This window comes from Enhydra lutris, unplaced genomic scaffold (assembly GCF_002288905.1).
Source record: "Enhydra lutris kenyoni isolate GAN:26980312 unplaced genomic scaffold, ASM228890v2 scaffoldscaffold38, whole genome shotgun sequence".
In the NCBI taxonomy this organism is placed as follows: Eukaryota; Metazoa; Chordata; class Mammalia; order Carnivora; family Mustelidae; genus Enhydra; species Enhydra lutris.
In genome coordinates this window covers 13,573,621-13,594,400 of record NW_019154122.1, presented here as the reverse complement: position 1 = coordinate 13,594,400, position 20,780 = coordinate 13,573,621, and the positions used below count along the sequence as shown (strand labels likewise).

The 20,780-nt window shown below is 55.0% G+C and overlaps 1 protein-coding gene across 1 annotated transcript; it reads right to left on the bottom strand.

The window, feature by feature from the left end:
- Nucleotides 1-3,876: 3,876 nt before the first annotated feature.
- LOC111154840 (G protein-coupled receptor 157) lies at nt 3,877-20,452 on the bottom strand. The gene is made up of 4 exons (XM_022514769.1): nt 20,070-20,452; nt 8,105-8,318; nt 4,813-5,007; nt 3,877-4,440 (listed from the first exon to the last, which is right to left on the bottom strand). The coding sequence occupies exons 1-4, from the start codon at nt 20,450-20,452 to the stop codon at nt 4,225-4,227; spliced, it is 1,008 nt and encodes a 335-aa protein (XP_022370477.1). The 3' UTR covers nt 3,877-4,224.
- Between the last annotated feature and the right edge of the window lie 328 nt (nt 20,453-20,780).

Genomic DNA, 20,780 nt, shown 5'->3' with positions numbered 1-20,780 from the left:
TGAGTCCTGTGAACCACTCCAGCAAATTCATCACATCCGGGGAGGGGGTCATGGGAACCTCTGATCATGGCTGGTTGGTCAGAAGCACAGGTCACTTGAGACTGGCATCTGAGGGGGGATGGGGGGGCCGGTCCTGTGGGATGAGGCCTTTCACGGGCGGGACCGATGCTGTCCCCAGGGAGAGAGTGTCAGAAGTGAATTGAATTGTGGTACTCCCAGCTGGTGTCCGAATTGCTTGTGGCGGCGAGAAGACACAAGCACGTTGCAAGCCCGGACCGGCCTGCTGTTTGCAGGGGGTGGGGGTGGGGGGCGGGACACGGGGACAGGTGCCAGAGCGCGCTGGAGGTTGGGCCTCTTCCTGAGGCCCCTGTGGTTCAGTCTGGAGTCTCCGGGGTGGACTGTGCTTTGGAGAGTGCGCAGGACCTCCCTGAGCAGGACGAGGAGGTGGGCCGGAAGGTCAGGGACGAGGTGATGAAGGATGACGGACAGGGAGAGGCACACAGCACCTCGTGCGGGGCGAAGGGTCGCGGGAAGTTTCCTCAGCGTGGGCAGGAGAGAGGCTTCTCCCATTATCTCACAGATAAGCGTGGCGCATCTAGGTTAGAGACTTGGGGGAAAATGCAAAGGAGAGAGTAGCTAAAAAGAAAAAACAAAAAAACGCCCCCCCCCAAAGCCCCCTCGAAACACATCACAGCGATCGCCTCAAAGAGGCAGGACAAGGCACTGCTCTTTCAGGAGGACTGAAGTTTGGGCTTGTTGCTTTTTTATAGCAAAATTAATGTAATGAAGATGAGAGCCGTTTCTAGGGGCTAGTCAGTGTATTTTCAATTAGTTAATCTTAATGAGGACTGATTCTTAGAAAGATTTAGGTTCACAGTGCAAGTGAGGGGCAAGTGCAGAGGTCTCCCGTATACCCCGACTTCCACACATGCGTGGCCTTTCCCATTATCTACACTTTCCACCAGAGTGCTGTGCTCGTGACCTTGGACGAACCTATTGGGCACATAGTCATCGAGTGTCTGTATGAGCACGTTAGGGTCCCTTCTTGGTGCTGGACATTGTGTGAGTTTGGACAAACATGCATTTTTTAAATAAAGGTTTTATTTATTTATTTGAGAGAGAGAGTGAGTGAGCACAAGTTGGGGGAGGGGCAGAGGGAGAGGGAGAAGCAGGCTCCCTCCAAGAGCAGAGACCCTGATGTAGGACTCGATCCCAGGACCCTGGGATCAAGACCTGAGCCAAAGGCAGACGCTTAACGGACTGAGCCACCCAGGCGCCTCTGGACAAAACCACCTCCACCCCACCCCACCCCGCCCCACCCCGCCCCTGCAACCCCATCAGAGCCAAACAGTTTATCAAACACAGAAAAGAAAAATAATTATTTTATTTAATTTAAAATAGCAAGACTTTGGCTTCAACCCAGGGTTTCAATACAGTTTTGCACTGGCCAAAAAGACCTCGGGCTGTTACTACGCCGGGGCAGGACGTTTGTAAAAAGTTTCTTGTACAATGTTTCTTCTTGTCGTGTACATAAGAGGAGCTCTGTGCGCACCCTTAACCCCAGGCCAATTAATACTCTTTATTCAAAGACAAAAACAAAAAAACAAACATAAAGAACTCAGAAGCACAGAGAGGCAGAACGTTCCTGACTCAAAGACCGAGGTTCAGAAAGTGCCTGAGAGGAGAGGGCCATGGGCTGAGGACACCGGATGGGGCGGCAGCACCTGCCCGTGTCTGCACCGGGAGGACGCAGGGGAGGGTCGCCAGCAGGGCTGGTGGAAGAGAAAGAAACCCCCGGGGCCGAGCCAAGCGCGAGAGGAAGGCAGGCTGTCCTGCTCTGATCGGAAGCAGGAGCCCCTCCTGGGCTCCTAAGACACGACTTCATCCCACCACATTCCAGTTTTGAACCCCACAGAGGTTCAGCTCCGCCCCTGCCCCGCCCCCGCCGACCGCACCCCTCCCGGGCCCACATGTCTCCACCAATCACAGTACCACATCTGGGCTCCGCGGACACGCGGCGGGCGGCCGGGGAAGCGGAAATGGGAATAAGCCGGGGCGGGGGGGGGGGGGGGGGTAACTTTTGCGTGGTTCTGACCAAAGCAGCCAGCGCACAGCAGGGGCGTCAACGAGTGGGATGAGAACCGGAGGGGTTCCCCGCGGCCCAGGGGTTCTCCCGAGCCCCTACTCCTGCTGCCGGGCCTCCCTGGCCGCGGCCTGCGGGCGGACGTCCAGGCCTGGCCAGTCCTGCGGGAGCCGCGCCGGGCCGGGCAGCCAGCACTGCCGGCTGGGCCAGACTCTGGGGCCCCCTTCCGAGCAGGCTTTGTTCTCACCGCAGGCTCCGCGGCCCGCAGGCCAACTCAGCTCTGAACCGTTTTCTTTCCTGCGACAAGCAATTTCCTGAATGTCGGCTCCGTCCCAGAAGCTAACGTGAGGGTCTTTACCAGCTATGGGCCCATGATCTGCCCGACCGTCTCTAGGGGGTCCCTGGATTCCCCTTATCTTGGCCATTTCTGTAAGGAGATTGGCCTACCTAAAATCTTAAAAAAAAAAGGGGGGGGGGGTGCCTGGGTGGCTCAGTGGGTTAAAGCCTCTGCCTTCAGCTTAGGTCATGCTCTCAGGGTCCTGGGATAGAGCCTGGGATCGAGCCCCTGCAGGCTCTCTGCTCTGCAGGGAGCCTGCTTCCTCCTCTCTCTTTGCCTGCCTCTCTGCCTACTTGTGATCTCTGTCTTCAAACAAATAAATAAAATCTTAAAAAAAAAAAAAAGAAGAAGAAGAGATTGGCCTACCGGCAAGTAGCTTTCTGTAGGGCCGCCCAGGGCTTATGGTGAGTCGTAAGGGTGATGATCACCGGATGATTTTCATAAAGAAAACTTAAAAAAAAGGAAACCGAAAATGAGCATTTTGGATATAGCTCTGTTGACGACTCTTTCTTTCAGACTCTCTTCCTGTGACAGATTTTGGTTTGGAGAATAAAATGGAGATCCACAGTATGGTGAGGCTGGTTTTAATCCAGAACCATCTGACTGGTTCAGAAGATCACTTCGGTTTGGTAGAGTTCTGACCGAACCCAGGGGAGGGCCACCGGTAGGCTGAAGTTGTGCTCTTCCTCCCCAAGCCGCCTGCCGTGACACTGCCGCCTTAGCCAGCGGCTTGTGACTCAATAGAGAAACGTTTTTCTGAAGGAACAGGAAAATGTTGGTGGAAGAGCCATGACTATAGAGATACGGGTTTATTTTTTATCCTTTTCTTTTAAATGTAAATAATCACCCCACGACACGTGTGTCACTTCACCCAACCCAACCCCCAAAGCTTCACCTTCTGGAGGAATCTGTTATTTGGGTCATTCACCAACTCTCTGGTCACCCTATGAAAAACTAGGCCAGGAAGTGAATCAGCCACATCCCTCCCCAGCTCGCCCGTCCAGGATTTAGGAGGCATCCGACATCCACTGGGATTCCCTGCAATGCCTCTTCCTGTCCCTGTTCCAGCTCTCCTGAAGGAGAAGGGAACTGGGTATTAAAGAGACTGGTGGAGGCAGGCAGGAGTCTGGGTTCTAGCCTAGACTGGCAAGTCAAGCGCAATTTGCATCAAGGGTTGGATCTGGAGGTCCCAAGGAGACCAGATGCCCAGAAACCTCATGGGAACCTTCCACCTAGTTAAAGGGAACTGGCTCTTTTGCTGGCCAGCAAAGCTATCCAAGAAAAGCTGGGCTCTCTGGGCAATCTCAATGTTCTGACAAACCAAAAATCAGCTTCGCGACATCTAACTGGGGGATGCACCTGGGGTAACCCCTGGCATTTTATTTAGGACGGGTGCATGTTACATGTTATACATATATATCTCTTTGTGCTTTTCCCCTAGGTGTGGGTCCCTCGAATTGTAAACAGTGCTGTGTGGTCAGCTGTGGGAACAGCTAGTGCAAAGGCCCTGTGGTAGGCAACCTGACAGTGATCACGTGCCGATCTCACTGCCGACCCTCATGCAGGCCAAGTGCTCCCACGTGCAGAAGGACACAGGTGGGAGTGGGGCTGTGCCACCTAAGGGTCTAGGAGGTAGAAGCAGCTGAGTCTGTGGCCGCTCCCCCACAAGGGGGGTCAAGAGCTTCAAAAGCAGAAGGCTTCAAGCACCAGTGGGTGCCTGCCCCCACTCTCTGCGGCTGGGACTCACAGAAGCACGTGTCCCCAGGTAGGCAGCACCTGTGCACAGAACCAGGAAGGGGCAAGCTCAGGTCCTTGGAAGTTCATCCGGGGTGTGTCTGGATCCCTGAGATTCTCCTGTCTTGGAGAATGCAGGAGCCTTGGGAGGGCCAGCCGGGCTCTCGGCAGAAGGCTGGGAGAGGCAGCCACAGCAGCAGAGGGAGAAGAGCCGAGTTCGGACGGCCTGGGTGCAGAGGACGAACATGATGCAGTTGGCACCGCCCTGAAACGTGTTCCCAATACCCTGTTGGGGAGAAGAGGAGAGGCACGAGTGCCAGGGCTGGAGGGGGGCGGACGTGCACACATAAGGAGACTGGGAAGGGCTGCGGACCCCAGAACCTGTCCTCCCCCCCGCTGAGGCTGGTCTGCGACCCCTATGTGCAGGCCTTCTGGGGTGGGAAGGACAGGATCACTCCCAGGCCCCTGGAGAGCCCCTTCATGTTCCTAGGCCGTAGGACAGCCTCACTGCCCTTCCCCCCTTCTCTCACTAAGGCTCCCTGGCTCAGGCAGGGAACCAGGATCCCTGCCAGCCAGTGCACTGGGAAGCACTCACCCTTCCCGGGGTTGGGGTGGGGGCAGGGGAGAGGCAAGGGCCGGGGAGGGCAGGCCCACATACATGCAGAACGACCAGCACTGGTGACCGCACGGCCGGGGAGCCACAGAGGGTCAGGACGAACCGCACGGTGCTCCAGACCCGGAGGCAGATGAAGATGAGTGGGATAAAGATCAGCTTCTTGTCGGCCACAGAGGCGTGGCGCTGCAGCCGGTGTGCCTCGGAGAGGATGGGCCGGTACTCCGACAGGGCCTCGTGCTGTACAGGCGATGCGGAGAACAGGGGTGAGCACGGCGGGCTGCGCAGCCCCGTGCGGGGGTCTGAGCCACGGCTGACATCTCTGGTGTCAGGGCGCCGCGCCGGATCCTGACCCCCAGGCCTAGCGCGCACTGCCCCACCTCGGCCAACAAACCCGCATCCTTCCAGGTGCCCGGGGCCGCAAACTCTCTCCTGTTGCTGTCACCCATGTCCCTCCTCTGGCCAAGACCTGCAGGCTCCACCTTCAAAAGAGAGCCAGAACCCCGATGCCCTGTCCACTGCCACTGCCACCAGCCCGATCCAAGTGCCACCACCACTCCTCTGGGCAGCGGCAAGTCTGTCTTAGCTGTCTTCTCCCGTCGCCCTCACACCCAAACTCCTTCTTGCTGCAGTCTTCTTAGCCTGGAAGCAGCGTGGTTCCTGGGAAACCTAAGTCAGATTCAGTTCTACCTGAAGGTCTCAGACTCTAGTCTAGTTCTGACCTCATTCTTACTGCTTTCGCCTCATTTACTCCAGCCACACAGGCCTCCTCATTATTCCCCAAACATATTCCCCCGGCACACCCTACCACAGGGCCTTGGCACTACCTGTTCCCATCTGGAGTGCCGTTTCCCATCTGCCCGGAGGCTCACTCTCTCACCTTCTTCGCTCCTTTGCACAATGTCGCCCTCTGGAGGACGCCTCCTGACAATCCCATTTCAAGTGCATAGGTTATTTCCCTACTACTGTCCTGTCCCCAGATTCTGCTCTTTATTTTTGCCTGTTTTTTTGTAACTCTTACCATCCTCCTTCCTAGGTGGCATTCATCCTTATTTATCAGGCCTGTTACTTATTATCGTCCTGCCCTCCCCTTCTAGAATGCAAGCTCCCCCAGGGCAAAGGCTATAAAGGAGGGGCTCCATCCAAAACTGGGGCAGAAGAAAGTGAGCAGGCACAGGCTTTGGGCTTCCCTACTCCTGAGAACACCCTTCAGTGAGAGGAAGGCAGGAAGCTCCATTTCCAGATCTCAACTGAATTTGTAAAAACAGATGCAGGGACACCTGGGTGACTCAGTTATTAAGCATCTGCCTTTGGCTCAGGTCATGGTGCCTGGGTCCTAGGACTGAGTTCCGTATCAGGCTCGTTTCTCAGTGGCGAATCTGCTTCTCCCTCTCCTCCCTGCTCTCACTGTCTCTGTCTCTTCCTCTCAAATAAATAAACAAAATCTTAAAAAAAAAATAGATGCAACTGCTCATAACAGAGATGTGTTTCTGAGCCTGGTCCTGTGTCCTGTGATAGCCCAGGTGAGGGGAGAAGTCACACACACTGACATTCTGAGCACCCAGGCTGCCCTGCTCAGCACCTGCTTCCTGCCTTCCTCCCCTGGGGCTTAGAGCAGCCTGGCAGGGGTGCTGTGAGGGCACAGGGGAGCAGGGCGGCTGTCCTCTTCTTTGCAAAGTTCGCTCCAGTTCACTTATTTTTCCTTTTTTTAAGATTTTATTTTTGGGGTGCCTGGGTGGCTCAGTTGGTGAAGCTTCTGCTTTTGGCTCAGGTCGTGATCCCAGGTTCTGGGATCGAGCCCCGTATCAGGCTCCCTGCTCAGTGAGGAGTCTGCTTCTCCCTCTGCCTCTGCCTGCTGCTTTCCCTACATGTGCTCTCTATCACATAAATAAAAATCTTTTTTAAAAATTTTATTTTTGTTTATTTTAGAGAGGGGGGTGCATGATCAGGGGTGGGGTGGGGGGGAGGAGCAGAGGGGAAGGGAAAGAGAATCTGATGTAGAATCTGTGCTCAGCACTGAGACTGGCTCAGGGCTTGATTTCCCTCCTCCTCCCCCACATCATGACCTGAGCTGAAACCAAGAGTCCAAAGCTTAACCAACAGAGCCACCCAGAGGGACTTATTTTTAGCTCTCCTTCCTAGCTAGAGGCAGAGAACAACCCCTACACCTCACTGCCCACTAGTCTTCCCGTTTTCTGGAAAACACTTGCAGAGCTCTGAGAGAGGACTCGTTCTCCCCCTGGCCTCCCACACATGGCCCCAGGTTCCCCGCAAAGGCCAAGGAAGAAGAGAGGCCCACAGAAGGGCAGCTGCAGAGGGGCAGCCTGGGCGTCCAGAACCTTCCCAGGGCAAAAAAGGAGCCAAGAAGGGTGTTCCCGGCCCAGGCAGGAGACCAGCAAGAAGACAGATTTCAGGCCTGTTGGTAAGCCCCGCGGTATTGGAAGAGGGTGGCAGGCAGGTGGGGAGGCAGTGGACTTTCTGAGTGAAAAGAGAACCTGAAGTCTAGACCCAGAAGCCACAGGCGGGAGCACAGTCAGCCGTGGGAAGTACCCTACAAACTCAGAAACGGCTGCCATGTCACAGGATGCTGCGAAAGACCCAAGACAGGGGACACATGCCCCTGCAGTTCAGCCCCTGAGAAATGGGCAAAGACAAAGCCCCAAACAGAACAGCCGCAGCACCCTGGGGCCCGGATTCGGACGCCCCCTCGGTGCTCCCGCCCCGTCCCCGTGCAGCGCCCCGCTGCGACCCGTCAGCCACGCAGTTAAGGACAAGGAATCATCTGGCCACGTCGTCAGAGGAAAAACTTTCTTGCCTGGACTTTCCAGCCAGCCCAGCTCTTGCTCTCTGAGCTCCTGAGACCCTGAAGAGTCTATGTGTATGACCCACCTTCCGTGGCCACAGGGGACATGGTGTGGAGTCCGTGTCACAGTACAAAATGCCAAGCTCCCGTCTCTCAAGGGCATCTCAGTTCAGCTGCTGGGATGCACTCCCCTGGAGGTGGCGCAAGCCTGGAGGCCTGCCAGGAGGGGGCAGTAGAGGTCTGTGCCCAGACAGGCTGGGCGCTCCTCTCCCAGACTCCACGCACAAGGCCTGGGCCTCAGGGGCTGGGTGAGTCTGGGGAGCCCCTTCGCCTCTGCTGGCCTCTGGTTCCTTGTCCACAACGGAGGAGCGACAGGACCCACTCCCTCCGGGACTGCATAACTAGCAAACCTGATGGCCATGGGGTGTGCCCCTGGCCTGTCCTGAGTGGCGGAGCCCAGCAGGTGCTAGGGCGTCACAGCCGCCCAGAGCTGTGGTCTGGGGGCCTGGGGAGGGGGCGGTCACAGGCACCTACCGCCCTGTTTATGTGCTTCCTGATGAGGAAGTAGAGCACGGGCAGCGTGACGTAAGCCAGCATCTCCCAGAGCTTCCCGGTCAGCAGCATCCACAGCAGGCGGTCCTCCGCCTCCAGGTCGATCCAGCACCAGCCGACGGACACGTCCGACGCGTCATAGCCGATCTTCTTTAGAGCGACAGCAGCTACAGTGATGACCAGCGGGACGCCCCAGCTGAGGGACAATAGGCACATGGGGCAGCCCCGGTCAGGCCCTGCTCCCAGCAGAGCCAAAAGGGGCAAAGCCACGGGCCGCCCCCCCCAAACCCTGGACCACACAGCATCCCTGGAGAAAGTGGGGGAGGGGTCCTCAACTGCCCTCGCCCCCCAGTCCCGCAGGCCCACCCTACTGTCACAGAGCCGGGGGAATAGGACGCAGGGATGTCCTGGCCTCCTGCCTGGACCCACACACCCCCCAGCCCCTCGGAGGCCGAGTTCTGATTTAGAATTGCTGGGCCTCTTGGAGATGGGCGTGAGAGGGCTGTGGCTCGAGGAGGGCAGCTCCCTCCTGCCGCCAGAGTGGCCTGCGCCTGTGTCTCACCCACACAGCCCCCTTGGCCGCCTGGGTCTGGCGGGGGTGTACACGGTGGCAGCCTGGCTTTGCCGCAGCAGGGACTTCTGGGGTCCTGCGCACCTGCAGCAGGATCTAGAAGGGGGACTGGGGCTTGGGTAGTAGCCATATCTCTCCGGACCTGAGGGCTCCTTGCTCTCTGAGAAGGGGTATTCCTAGCCAAGATCACAGGGGGGGCCTCCAAAGCATCAGGCCTGGCACAGGGACCCCCCCTTTGGGCAGTGCCAGGCTGACTTTTCAAGAGCTTCCCCTGATGGCAACACGGCCAGATAATGCCAAGCCCCAAGGAGCTTCCCAGTGTCCCCGCATGGGTCTGCTTGCGAAGCATTTGACACGGGCCAGGGGGACACCCAGGCTTCGTGGTGGCACCAGGCAAGAAGGAGGGCCAGAGTTGGCCCTGACCCCACTCGGCCTCGACACGTTTTTCTCCACAAAGTGGGGACAGGCACGGTGCCTAGGAGAGAGCAGGTCACTATGGGAATAAACCGAGGGGAGCATGTCTGGCACGCGGGACTGGGTAAGTGTGTCAGTGGGTCTGACTGCGGTCCTGAGTCATGTCGGACGTCCCAGGATTCCGGCCTGGAGGGCCTGTGCCGTCTCTGCCCCTGGGAGCGCGCACGCGGGCCCATGGCCCAGGTCAGTCGCTGGCAGTGTATAAACAGCCAGCGTACATGACAGGCCCTGTATAAGCAGGAACCTGTCATCAGTGAGACACTCAGCTCAGAAATCGGTTGTATAAAAAAAAAGAAAGAAAGAAATCGGTTATATGCTGAGAGCTCTGTGTAAGGAACAGTGGCTTTCTTTCTTTTTCTTTTCTTCTTCTTCTTCTTCTTTTTTTTTTTTTTACTTAAGGAATCTCTACCCCCCAACATGGGGCTCAAACTCACAACCCTGAGATCAAAAGTTGCATGCCCTGAGTTGATGGAGCAACTTTTTGAGAGAAAGTTCTAGAACAATGATGAGACCACAGCTGCATGTTAGTCTTGCCAAAATGAGTAGAAGTGCTGTGTTCAATCAGGTTCTCCAGGTGCTGCGGGGCTGTGCGGCACAGAGAAAGCCAACTCCCTGGGCCTGGGAAGGACTCTGCGTTGGGCACTTTCAGAACGGAGGTGCCTGTCTGACCCGCCCCCCTTCCCATACTGGCCTCTGGGGGCCCAGATGAGGGCATGAGGGCAGAGCCACCTCACCCTCAGCAGCCACTCTCCCCCCTCAGCGGGGAAGGCGGGGGAGGCGGGAAGCAGCATGTCCTCCTTGAGGTCACAAAGGCACAGAAGGGACAACAAACCCACAGAAGTTAAAGCTTTACGAGAAAGGGACGAAGTTACCCCCAGGAGTTTGTCCATTTTAAATGCTCGATCTATTGGTTGTTTGTGAAGCTGATACAGATTAGTGTCAAACTGTTGTCACAATACAGGGTTACCGCTTAACAATTCACGGCGTGCTGGGGTCTGGAGACAACGTATGTCCCAGCTATGAGCTCCGTGAGGGCAGGTGCCCTGCACTTTCCGGCATCTAGAACAGCGCCTGGCACCTGGCGGGGGCCAAGCAAGGACCTGCTGAATGAACGAAGTCTGAGGCCAGTGGAGGAGACAGCCTTCCCCGATTCACTCCTCAACTATTCACTGCAAGGATGCCATTGTCACGGAAAAAGAAGTACAAGGCTTTTATTTATTTTTTTAAAGATTATTTATTCATTTGAGAGAGAGAGAGAGAGAGCGTGAGCAGGGGGGAGGAGCAAAGGGAGAGAGAGAAGCAGGCTCCCCACTGAGCAGGGATTTTCCCCCCCGCCGATGTGGGGCTCGATCCCAGGACCCCAGCATCATGACCCGAGCCGAAGGCAGATGCTTAACAGACTGAGCCACCCAGGCGCCCAAGTAAAAGGCTTTTAAAGTACTAAAACTGTACTCATCACCTTATGGTTTACTGGGTTCCTCCAAGGAACCCTACGACCGACTGACCAGAAAAAGCCTGGTGTGGAGGGCACCTCACCCTGCAGGGGGCTGCCCGGGAGCGGAGAGGTGCCCTCGGGGCTGGAAGGAAGCACGCAGGGCAGACATGCAGGAGGAAGGAGCCCACTCATAGGCAGTGATTTCTCCTTCCTCAGCATCTTGGTGGCCCTCGCAGGACACCTGGGCCCCACCTGGAGACAGACCCCATTTCGTGACTCTGGGCTCTCATTGTGGTTAAGAAATCTACAAAGTGATGCATTTCCTCTCTGACGTGGGTGCGCCTGGAGCTAAGTTTATGTTGGGAAATAGCCAGAGAGAAGACCCAACAGGAAGAGAGGGCTTTCACGGGTAAAGAATGTGGGCTGACTGGGGCGCCTGGGTGGCTCAGTGGGTTAAGCCTCTGCCTTCGGCTCAGGTCATGATCTCAGGGTCCTGGGATCGAGCCCCACATTGGGCTCTCTGCTCAGCGGGGAGCCTGCTTCCCCCTCTCTCTCTGCCTGCCTCTCTGCCTACTTGTGATCTCTCTCTCTGTCAAATAAATAAAATCTTAAAGAAAAAAAAAAAAGAATGTGGGCTGATCAATCAGAGTCACTATTTGAATCTAAGCACGTGTGGCCAGAAGCTGCTCGAGAGGTATTTCAGTGGGAGGTGGTAAGAAGAAGTAATACCAGGGAGGGGTGGGAATGGAGTGGGAGGGAGGAGAATCTAATGACCCAGCCAAGCAGGCTCTGCAGACTTGTGATTTGTGGTGCTGGTAACGCTTAGCAACAGGTTCCACACACAGACGTGTCTGTGCGCGTGTGCGTGTGCACGGATGTATGCTTGCACGCGGACATTTATTACTTTAACTGACAGGAAAGACGAGAGGCACCCAGAGGCACCCAGTCTGCAAGTAATCACACAACACGCTGCGACCCTAGTGGCGGATTCCGGATAGCCACCCGAGCCTCACGGAACGTGTTGATTGAAATGAAATGAAAATAGTTTCAGGACGGAAAGCTGGTTGTGTTTTCATTTTCCTTCACATGTAAGAATCATGTGAAAAAAGGAAGACCTAAGGGACGAGACAAAGGGTGACCAGGGAGTGATTTCCTTGTGGGAGCAAATATTCCCAGCCCTGGAAGAGTATTTTTTCTTTTCTTTTCTATTCCTGCTCCATGATACCGCCTCTTCTCACACCCTTGAATACCCGGCTTCCCGCCGGCCCCCCGTGTGGGTACCACCTCCGAAGTTCACACAAGCAGCACTTTTAAGTATCATCTTCCCTACTGACTTTTTCTCCATCACCTGAAGTCTAGAGAAGGGGTCCAGCACACTCCATCCCTCAGGTCAAATCTGGCTGGAGGTGTGCTTTCTACTTTTTTAAATAAAGTTTTATTGCAACACAGCCTCGTTTACACTCATTCCTTTGTGTATCGTTTTGGGCTGCTTTCAGGCTACACGGGCAGAAGTTGAACAGTCGCAATAGAGAGCAGATAACACCTGCTCTGGTCCTCTACGGGGAAAGTCTGCTGACCTCTGTTCTACACAATCAGCGGAACAACAAACCAAGCCCTCATCTGTCGTGTCTGCCATTCTCCACAGGGCAAATATTCCCCCTAGGACTAATTTCAAGCCATCAGCACATGTGGCTGGAGACAGATGTACAGTATTTCTGATAGTATTTCCATACCACAGATATAAGAGTTGTAAATAATTCACAGATAAAAGTAAAGTAATTAAGATGTAGTTTTTAGTGGGGCACCTGGGTGGCTCAGTCAGTTAAGCATCTGCCTTCAGCTCACGTATGATCTCGGGGTCCACACTCAGCGGGGAGTCTGCTTGTCCCTCTCCCTCTGCCCTACCCCCCGGCTCATGCTCTTGCACACTCTCTCTCTCTCAAACAAATAAATAAAATCTTTTTAAAAATGTAGTTTTTCCTATTTTTACTACTTTTTAATACAACTTACTATAAGTTTATATAATTTGTTTTTATTAATGATTATATTTAACAATCAGCTCCTAAAATGTCCTAAAATTTAATAACTGGGTCTCCCCAGCTGGCTCCAGGACGCCAATGGACAGAGGATAGAAAAAGGGTAATTTGCTGAAGATGCCCCAAGTTTCTCCATCTGAAGAGTAAGGAGAAAGTCAGTATTTTTGGCAACCTCAGATAAGCCAAGCGATGCTCCGGCCACGGGGCCAGCCTGAGCTGTAGGCACCGTGAATCTAGAAAGCACTCCACAAAGACATGTGGGACAAGACCCCTGCATTCCAGAAATGCACATTTCCATCTTCCGTCACATACCATGTAATAGTTTTTTCCCTGCCCCCCCAAAGAAGCCAGCAACGAAAACATTAACAAAATCCAAACCAATATCACTGAATAATAGCACATGAAAAAGACCAAGGACTTTAGCTGATTATGACCTAGAAAACATGTGGTTGGAGGGATCACCGTGATGCTGGGATGTGGCAAGACCAGACCTGCCAGGGAGCCGTCCTGCCTCGTCTCCATGCTCGCGACCCACCTTCTAGATCTCAGATTGTAAAGGTGGCCCCAGAGCTATGCACATTAGGAGATGCTGGGCCTTGAGCTCAAATGTTCAGAGACTCCGGACGAAGTCGGGCTGGGGAGATGGGATTAGACGGCTGGAGGAGAGGGTGCCCCACTCAGGACTGAAACCAGGGACTGAACTGGCAGCTTCGCTGAAGGAAGCCACGGGACCACGGGCAGGGGATGCTGTGAACGGTGTTTGGTCCCCTTCTCTCCAAACCTGTGACTCAGACTGAGGAGAAGCAGGGCTGGGGTCATCGGGTTGGAGGTAGCCTGGGAGACCACACTTGGAGCATAATCCCCCACTTGGAGGGACACCAAGAGCTTCTCCGAGAGAATGTCCACGCCCCTCCCTTGGGTTCACCCGGAAACCGAGGCCAGACTCCAAGTCAGCCTCATCCGCCCTCAAAGGCTGTTAAGAGCTGAGTTGTGTACCCCCTCCAACAAATTCCTATGCTGAAGTCCTAACCTCTGGTACCTCAGGATCTGACTGTAGGTGGAGATGGGGGTCTTTAAAGTGACCAATAGAATGTTCTGGAAGGTGAGCACTAACCCAGCCTGACCGCCATCCTTATATGAAAAGATCAGGAACCCCCGCACACACACACACAATGGGAAGACCATGGGAAGACATGGGGTGTGGACGGCCACATACAAGCCACGGAGACAGTCCTCAGAGGAAAGCCCTGTCAACCTCGATCTCCAACCTCCAGCCTCCAGGATTGTGAGAAAATGGACTTTTCTCGTTTAAGCCACTCGGCTGTGGCACATTGGTAGGGCAGCCCCAGTAGACAAAGAGAGGCTTTCTACGAACTGCGGGGGAGACCCAGGTGCCCATTGCCCAGGGACCCCACCAGAGCCGGGCTGACAGAGTGGGTGGGGTCCCTCAGCAAGCTTAGGGGGGAAAGGTAAACAGACAAAAAGCCAGTCAGGTCTCTCACGAGCTGAGCTCTGCTTTGGAACGTGGCATCCTTTTGTCTTTATTTTTATTTATTTATTTATTTTAAAAGGAGGCTTCGTGCCCAACATGGGGCTTGAACTCACGACCCTGAGATGGAGGGTTGCACGCATTTCTGACTGAGCCAGCCAGGCGCCCCAGCATCTTTTTGGTTTTCAGTCTCCTCCAGAGGAGCAGGACCAGAAGCACCACACAGTGAGCCGGGTGGCCGGGAAGCCATCCCCGGTACCTGAATTCCCAGGCATCTACCCGGTGCCCCCGAGGAGGGGGCCTGTCTCCGGACGGTGATGCTCTGGGTTTCCCTCGGAGTCCCCGGCTCTGCTCAGATGGGGATGTTCCCACCCACGGTCTCTGGAACCTCTGCCCCAGGGTCGGGGCGGGGATGAGGTTACCAGGTCTGCTCACTCCTTCGCCTCCACTGTCAGATTCTCGCACTTCCACCTCACCCCAAACCTCACTCAGCCTACAGATCTTTCCACAAGGGGGTGGGCACCTGCTAGGAAAGAAACAGAAGGGTCTTCTCCCCCAAACAGCAGGGCCTGGCCCCTGGGCTGTGTGGCCTATGGAAAGCCACACAGGTCAACTCAAAAAAAAAAAAAAAAAAAATGCTTTGAGAACAAAACCATCGGGCAACAATGTGCCAATTTAGAGAGCTCCTGGGAGCAAGACAGAGCTGGGCCCAGAGCATAGCGCAGCTGCCGTGAGCCAGGCCTGGTGGAAGGAATCACAAGGCCGGGGGCTGCCCGGAGGTTTCTTCCCCGAACAAAGGGCACTTATTGTTGAGTGTGGCGCAGAGGCGTAGGTCGTGGGAGAAGTTCAGGGCGCCGGCCAGCCATTGGCCAGGCCACCACAAGGTCAGTCTGTGGCATCAGCCACAGAAGGGAGTGGGGTGTGCAAAGGAACTGGTAAGCACACACTCCCGAGCGGCCTGGAGCGGGTGGGCATCGGGAAGCCACCTGCCGCCCTCAGAGACACGGCTCAGGTCCCAGCCGAGTGGGTCAGAGGTCAAGGGCAGCCTCTGCTCTCTCTCTCACAGCCTCATCCCGTGCACACAAAACATCACATAGAGACCTCACAAGGCAGCAGTGGCCTCTGAACACTTCTCAGGGGGCAAAAGCAAAGCCAGTTCAACTCTCATCATTCTGGGGAGCCCTGAGCGACATGGGGTGCTGTTCCGGCAGCTAACACATGCCTCCCCCATTCGGACGCACCTGCTTGGGGCCTCGTCACCGGGCCCCACAGTGAGCTAGTTCCCCATCAAAGAGCTTAGGCACCTTCCCCTTCCTGGCCCCGTGTTTCCCCTTTTGTCTCCATTAGAACTTCCCACTCCCTGCAGCAGCGGTCTTGATGGCGAACTTGGGAACCACAGACTCTTCCCCTAGAATCCCCAAGCAAACCTCCAGAGCGTGGGTGGGCCCATGGGTCATGCGCACACCCATTCCCACCTGGTGCCTGAAGAAAGCCTATGGCTGCCTCATCTGGCTGGCTTGGCCAGGACCCTTTCTTCTGATTTGAGGCAATGAGGCTCCCCCCTCAGCCCAGTCTTTCTCCCCTGCTCACAGGACACCCCAAAACGCCTGGTCCGGGGAGAGGCGCCCTGAGCTCCTGGACATCTTCTCAGGTGAGTAGCGTGAACGCTCCCAGATGCACATGCACATGACTGTGAAATACGGGGTGAGGGGGTTCTGTACCAGGCTGCCTCAACGGCTCACGGCCAGTGGACAGGGAGGGACGTCTTAACCCAGGACTTTCCCTTGGATGCTAAGTATTCTCATGCAACCTTACAAAGGCAGCAAAAAAACAGGAAATTCACTTTCAGAATACTGTCAGATTGGACGTGTGCTAACCTTGTGGGTAAAGTCTGAGGAGTAGGAAGGTCTTTATATACTCGAGGTATTTTTCATTACCAAAAGGGAGGACAGTAACTACCCTGTAAAACCAGCAGGAAACACCTTCGCCAGGTCATCAGAATTCCTGCCACCAGAGGCAGAACAAACCCAAGTCCCCGGGGAGGGAGCAATGCAAAGATTTTTCCATGGGATTCCAGTCCCTGTGAAGAACCTGCAACCACCCATGGGGAAGCATGGGAGAGCCCAGCAGAGGGACCTTCCGCAAAACCACAGGCCTGCGCCTCTCAAAAACGTCAGTGTCCTGAAACACCAAGGAAAAACAATTGTTGCGGACCGCCGGACAAGAGAGAGACCGGACAACTAAGTCAGACACAAGCCAAGGGTGTCCCTTTGCCACTGGGGACACTGGCAGGAGAGACAACATCCCTGGTAAAGTCCTCTCTCCGATAACAGCATTGTTCCGGGCGATACCATTGTCCTGCTTCTGGAAGGTGTACGTGTTCACCTAAGAGACGGTCCCTTTCTTTTGGAAAAATACCAAAGGATTTAGGGGTTCTGAGGTCATCAGTCTATACTCTTAAATGGCTCCAGAAAAATAAACACAGAAGACAGAAGCCAATGTGATACCATGTTTGTAACGGCAGAAATCTGGAAAGTTACAAATAAATTGTGTAATGATATCCCAACCTTAAGAATTATCCTCAGGCCAAGAGACAAGACGGGATCATAAATGGAGGACCGACCCTTGGAGTTCTAACCTGAGACCACAACCATTTATGGTTTTGTGAGCTCGGGCAAATCTCGTGAGCTGTGACTAGAGGGTGACCGTCCTGCCCAGCACAAGACTACTGGTGACCAATGAGCTCCAGAATGGACCGGCACTTTACAAGAACTCCGGAGCCAGACGCAACTCATGATAAAATGCCATTTCCTTGAGCATAAAGTCTAAGTTGCCCTCCTTCCCCAGTGGGCAAAGAAAAAAAGTCTTTCTGTAAAGGGAACCTGCTCAGGTATTACGATGGGGCCTGAGGGGGTCGTGCATCGTCCAGGTCCTTTCTGGGAAGGGGTGTGGTGTAGGATCCTATCTGGTCTCCTGCTTTCCGTGGTCCAGTTTTAGAGATGGCTTTTTTTTTTTCATTTAACATTCTATCATGTTCACAGCCAGTACTGATGGCTACGTAACGTTTCCTGTGGGGTACAGTTAGTAACCCTCTGTTCCCGTATATTTTGGACGTTCAGGTTGCTTCCAAATTCCCACACAAACTCCTTTGTATCTACGGCTTTGAATGTATTTTGGATTATCTCATTAGAGAGGGTCCCTAAAAATAGGATTACTGGATCAAAGGGTACAAACCAGATACTTTCTATGAGGATTATCCCAGTTTCCACTGCCAATAACAATGTCGGAAAATAAGTTTTACCAGCATTTATCGCATTAGTATTCCGCTTTCCTATTTTTTCCCAATTTAATAAGAAAATGTACCTCAATGTTATAATTTGTATTGTTTTGGCTATTAATGGGAGAAACTTTCCCCTATATATTTATGAACCATTCTGACTCTTTTGTCGCAATGTCTCCTTTGGCCATTTACCAGGATATTTGTGTTTTTTGTTTTTTTGAACATTTCAGGGGCACCTGGCTGGCTCAGTCGGTAGAGCATGTGACTCGTGATCTTGGGGTTTGGGGTTTGGGTGGCAATTTGGGTGTAGAGACCATTTAAAAATAAAATCTTTAAAAAAAAATAATTTCAGGGGCGCCTGGGTGGCTCAGTGGGTTTAACCTCTGCCTTCGGCTCAGGTCATGATCTCAGGGTCCTGGGATCAAGCCCTGCATCGGGCTCTCTGCTCGGCGGGGAGCCTGTTTCCCCCCCATCCCTCTGCCTGCCTCTCTGCCTACTTGAGATCTCTGTCTGTCAAGTAAATAAATAAAATCTTAAAAAAAAATAATTTCATAAAAACTCCAACAGACATTCTCAACCTCTGCGCTGTCACGTTTTAAAATGCCTTCCCAGACTGAAGGTTTGACGAGGACCCATCCTCAGCAGGCTGAGCTGGTTACAAGTGGATGACTGAGGAGTCTCTGTCTGAAGACGAGATTTCTCAGGCCAACAGGTCTTTAACCATTTTAAACTCATCCTCCAAAGAAAGCCACTAGAGAGCCCTCAGTAAGGTCATTAGCATTACAGCCTGGGAGGATCTAGGTCAATAAATGAACCTGTCAGACGGGTTTTCTATCAATTCTCTTAGACCAGCAAGGTGCTGAGAGCTAACTTCTGAAGGGAACTCCAGAGAACAAATTATCAAACTCCCTTTGTAGCTTGGATATAGGTAATTTTTTTTTTTTTTTTTTAAAGCAGGCTCCCTGTCCAGTGTGGATCCCAGTGTAGGGCTCGAACTTACGACCCTAAGATCAAGGCCTGAGCTGAGATCAGAGTTGGAGGTTTAACCGAACCACCCAGGCAGCCTGGTAATTTTTTTTGAGAAGTTGATGGATCACATTCTGAGGACAAGATGAACAACTCCCTTCTTTTTCGTGGCTAGCACAGAGGACCCAATTGGCTTCTGAGAAGGCCTTTTCCCAGCATCATACCAAACACCTCTAGGACTGAAAGGAAGGAACTCCCAACTCAGGTTCATTAGAAAATACATCTTTTCTACAGGAGATGTATCAGATTTGCTCCATCATTTAAAAAATATACTGCTTTTAAATACTCTTTTTTTAAGAGCGGGGGGAAAAAAGAGAAGAGATTCTTGGCAAAGGAAAGTCCAGTCTGGGGCTCGTTCTCAAGTGTATGTGAACTCTGGTGTACGCCCAGCCAGACTGCCCAGGACTGGGTCTCTGAAATAGACAGAGGCCAGCAGGGGGGGCGGGGGGCAGGGGAAGCTGCAAGGGGAGGAAAGGGGGCCCCGGGGGGGGTCTCTGCAGCATCTGAGGCCCTGTCTGGCTCCCTGAAAAACTTTTGACATGAACAGCTGAGGAGCAGGTCACTTAAGCTTCCCAGGGACCAGCTGGCGTTCATCCAGCAGCTCTGAGCCCCAGAGGTCAAGTGACTCTTGCAGGCTTGTGATCTCACCGTTGTGACACCCAGGTGACCTGTCTCTGCCAAAGTGCTGACTGTCCTCAGTCCCGTGGAAAGCACTCAAGTATTTAACAGCGAGGTCCTATAATTAGGGCAGTACTGGGTGCTCTTATCTGGGAGAGGGCCAAGGGTCAACGAGCCCTGTAGGATTCCTGCCTTGCGTGGAGTGCAGGACACCATCGGTGTTCAGACTGGGGAAAGTACACCAGGAAAAGGGCGACCTTCCACAGGCAAAGGTGTCCTGATGAGGTGCTCTAATGCCAGGGCCAGGCAAAGCCCTCCATTGACTCTACTGTCATAGATTCCAGGCACCTGGGGGCCCTCTTCCAGACCAGCCCCTGCCACTGACCTCATCCTCAGAGGTTCTGAACCCTAGAAAGTCCAGATCATCTGGGTCTAGAGATGAGCAAAAGCAAAATACTGAAGACAATACTCTTTAAACCTTCCCGCTGAGACACTGCATTTGGCCACCAGTAGCCAGCCCGGGAGTGGCTGAATGCATCACACCTACTGTGGAACAGGGTGGGACTGGGCGCCGCCGCCCTCTCCAGCCTGAAGTGGCACCTATCTCCCCTCCTCAGCCTGGGAAGGAGGAGCTTCTCCCCATGGGCAGCAGAGATGAAAAATGGCCAGAACGCAGGGAAGCAGGAGGCAAAAGGCATAAGGTGTCCTCGCCATCTCCCCAGGTGCTTCCAACTTACGAGGGCCGAGCGCTGGCCCCGCACCTCTCCGGGAGGTTCGGGCTCCGTAGCCGGCCCAAAGGGGTGCCCTCTGCCCTGATGCTCAGGGCAGGTCCACCGCTCCGCCCAACTCTTCCCGCCGGCCCCCGACTGCCTCAGAACACGAGCAGACACGACCCTCTGGGCCCCCAGCCAGGGCTCCGACCAAGATGCGGGTGCCAGGAAGGCGCGAGGGCCACAGGGCAGCAGGCAGGTCCCAGGTGGGGGTCGGGGACTCGAGGGAAGGCGCCGCTGCCACGCACCTGACGACGTGGAAGGCCCAGAGCAGGCGGCCGCCCCGAGGCTCGCGCGCCACGCGGACGATGCTGAGGTACAGGTAGAGGGCGATGGCCACGGTCCAGAAGAAGGAGCTGGTGTTGGCAAAGGTGGAGAGCGCGCCCTGCAGCACGCAGTCCCACGAGGGGCCCGCGAAGTCCTGCAGCACCCCGTAGAAGTAGGAGGCGGCCGAGAGCAGGTCCGCCAGCGACAGGAAGAGCAGCAGGCGCCGTGCCCGGGTGCGCAGGTCGGGCCACAGGGCGTGCGTGGCCACCAACAGGCCCGAGCCGAGCGCGGAGAGCACGCACGACAGCAGCACCACGGCGCGCTCCGACGGCAGCAGCTCGGTGGGCGGCGCGGGCGACGGCATGGCCGGGCGGGCAGGGGGCCGGGGCCGCGGGGACAGAGGCCGGGACGCGCGTGCGGCTCCCGCCGCCGCCGCCGTCTGGGCACAGACGCGCCCACGGCTCGCGTCCCGGCCACTCCCGGTCCCTCCCGGCCCGCGGCCCTGCGGCCCGCCCCCTCCACGCCCCGCCCAGCGCCCCGCCCCAGCCTCCGCGCTCCACCCCTCGCCTCCTCCACGCCCCGCCCCACACCCCTAAGCCCTCCGCGGCCCGCCCTCGGCGGCGGCCCGCGGTCTCCGGACCCCGGCGCCCTCTGCACCCCGACCCCGGCGCCCTCCGCCCCCGCCTCCCGCT

Excerpts from the sequence above, each read along its gene's own strand:
- LOC111154840 (XM_022514769.1), bottom strand. The coding sequence starts at position 20,452 with ATGCCGTCGCCCGCGCCGCCCACCGAGCTGCTGCCGTCGGAGCGCGCC. Across the intron at positions 5,008-8,104 it reads GGAAGCACATAAACAGGGCG|CACGAGGCCCTGTCGGAGTA; the intron begins GTAGGTGCCTGT and ends TCGCCTGTACAG. Across the intron at positions 4,441-4,812 it reads CAGTGCTGGTCGTTCTGCAT|GGTATTGGGAACACGTTTCA; the intron begins GTATGTGGGCCT and ends TCTCCCCAACAG.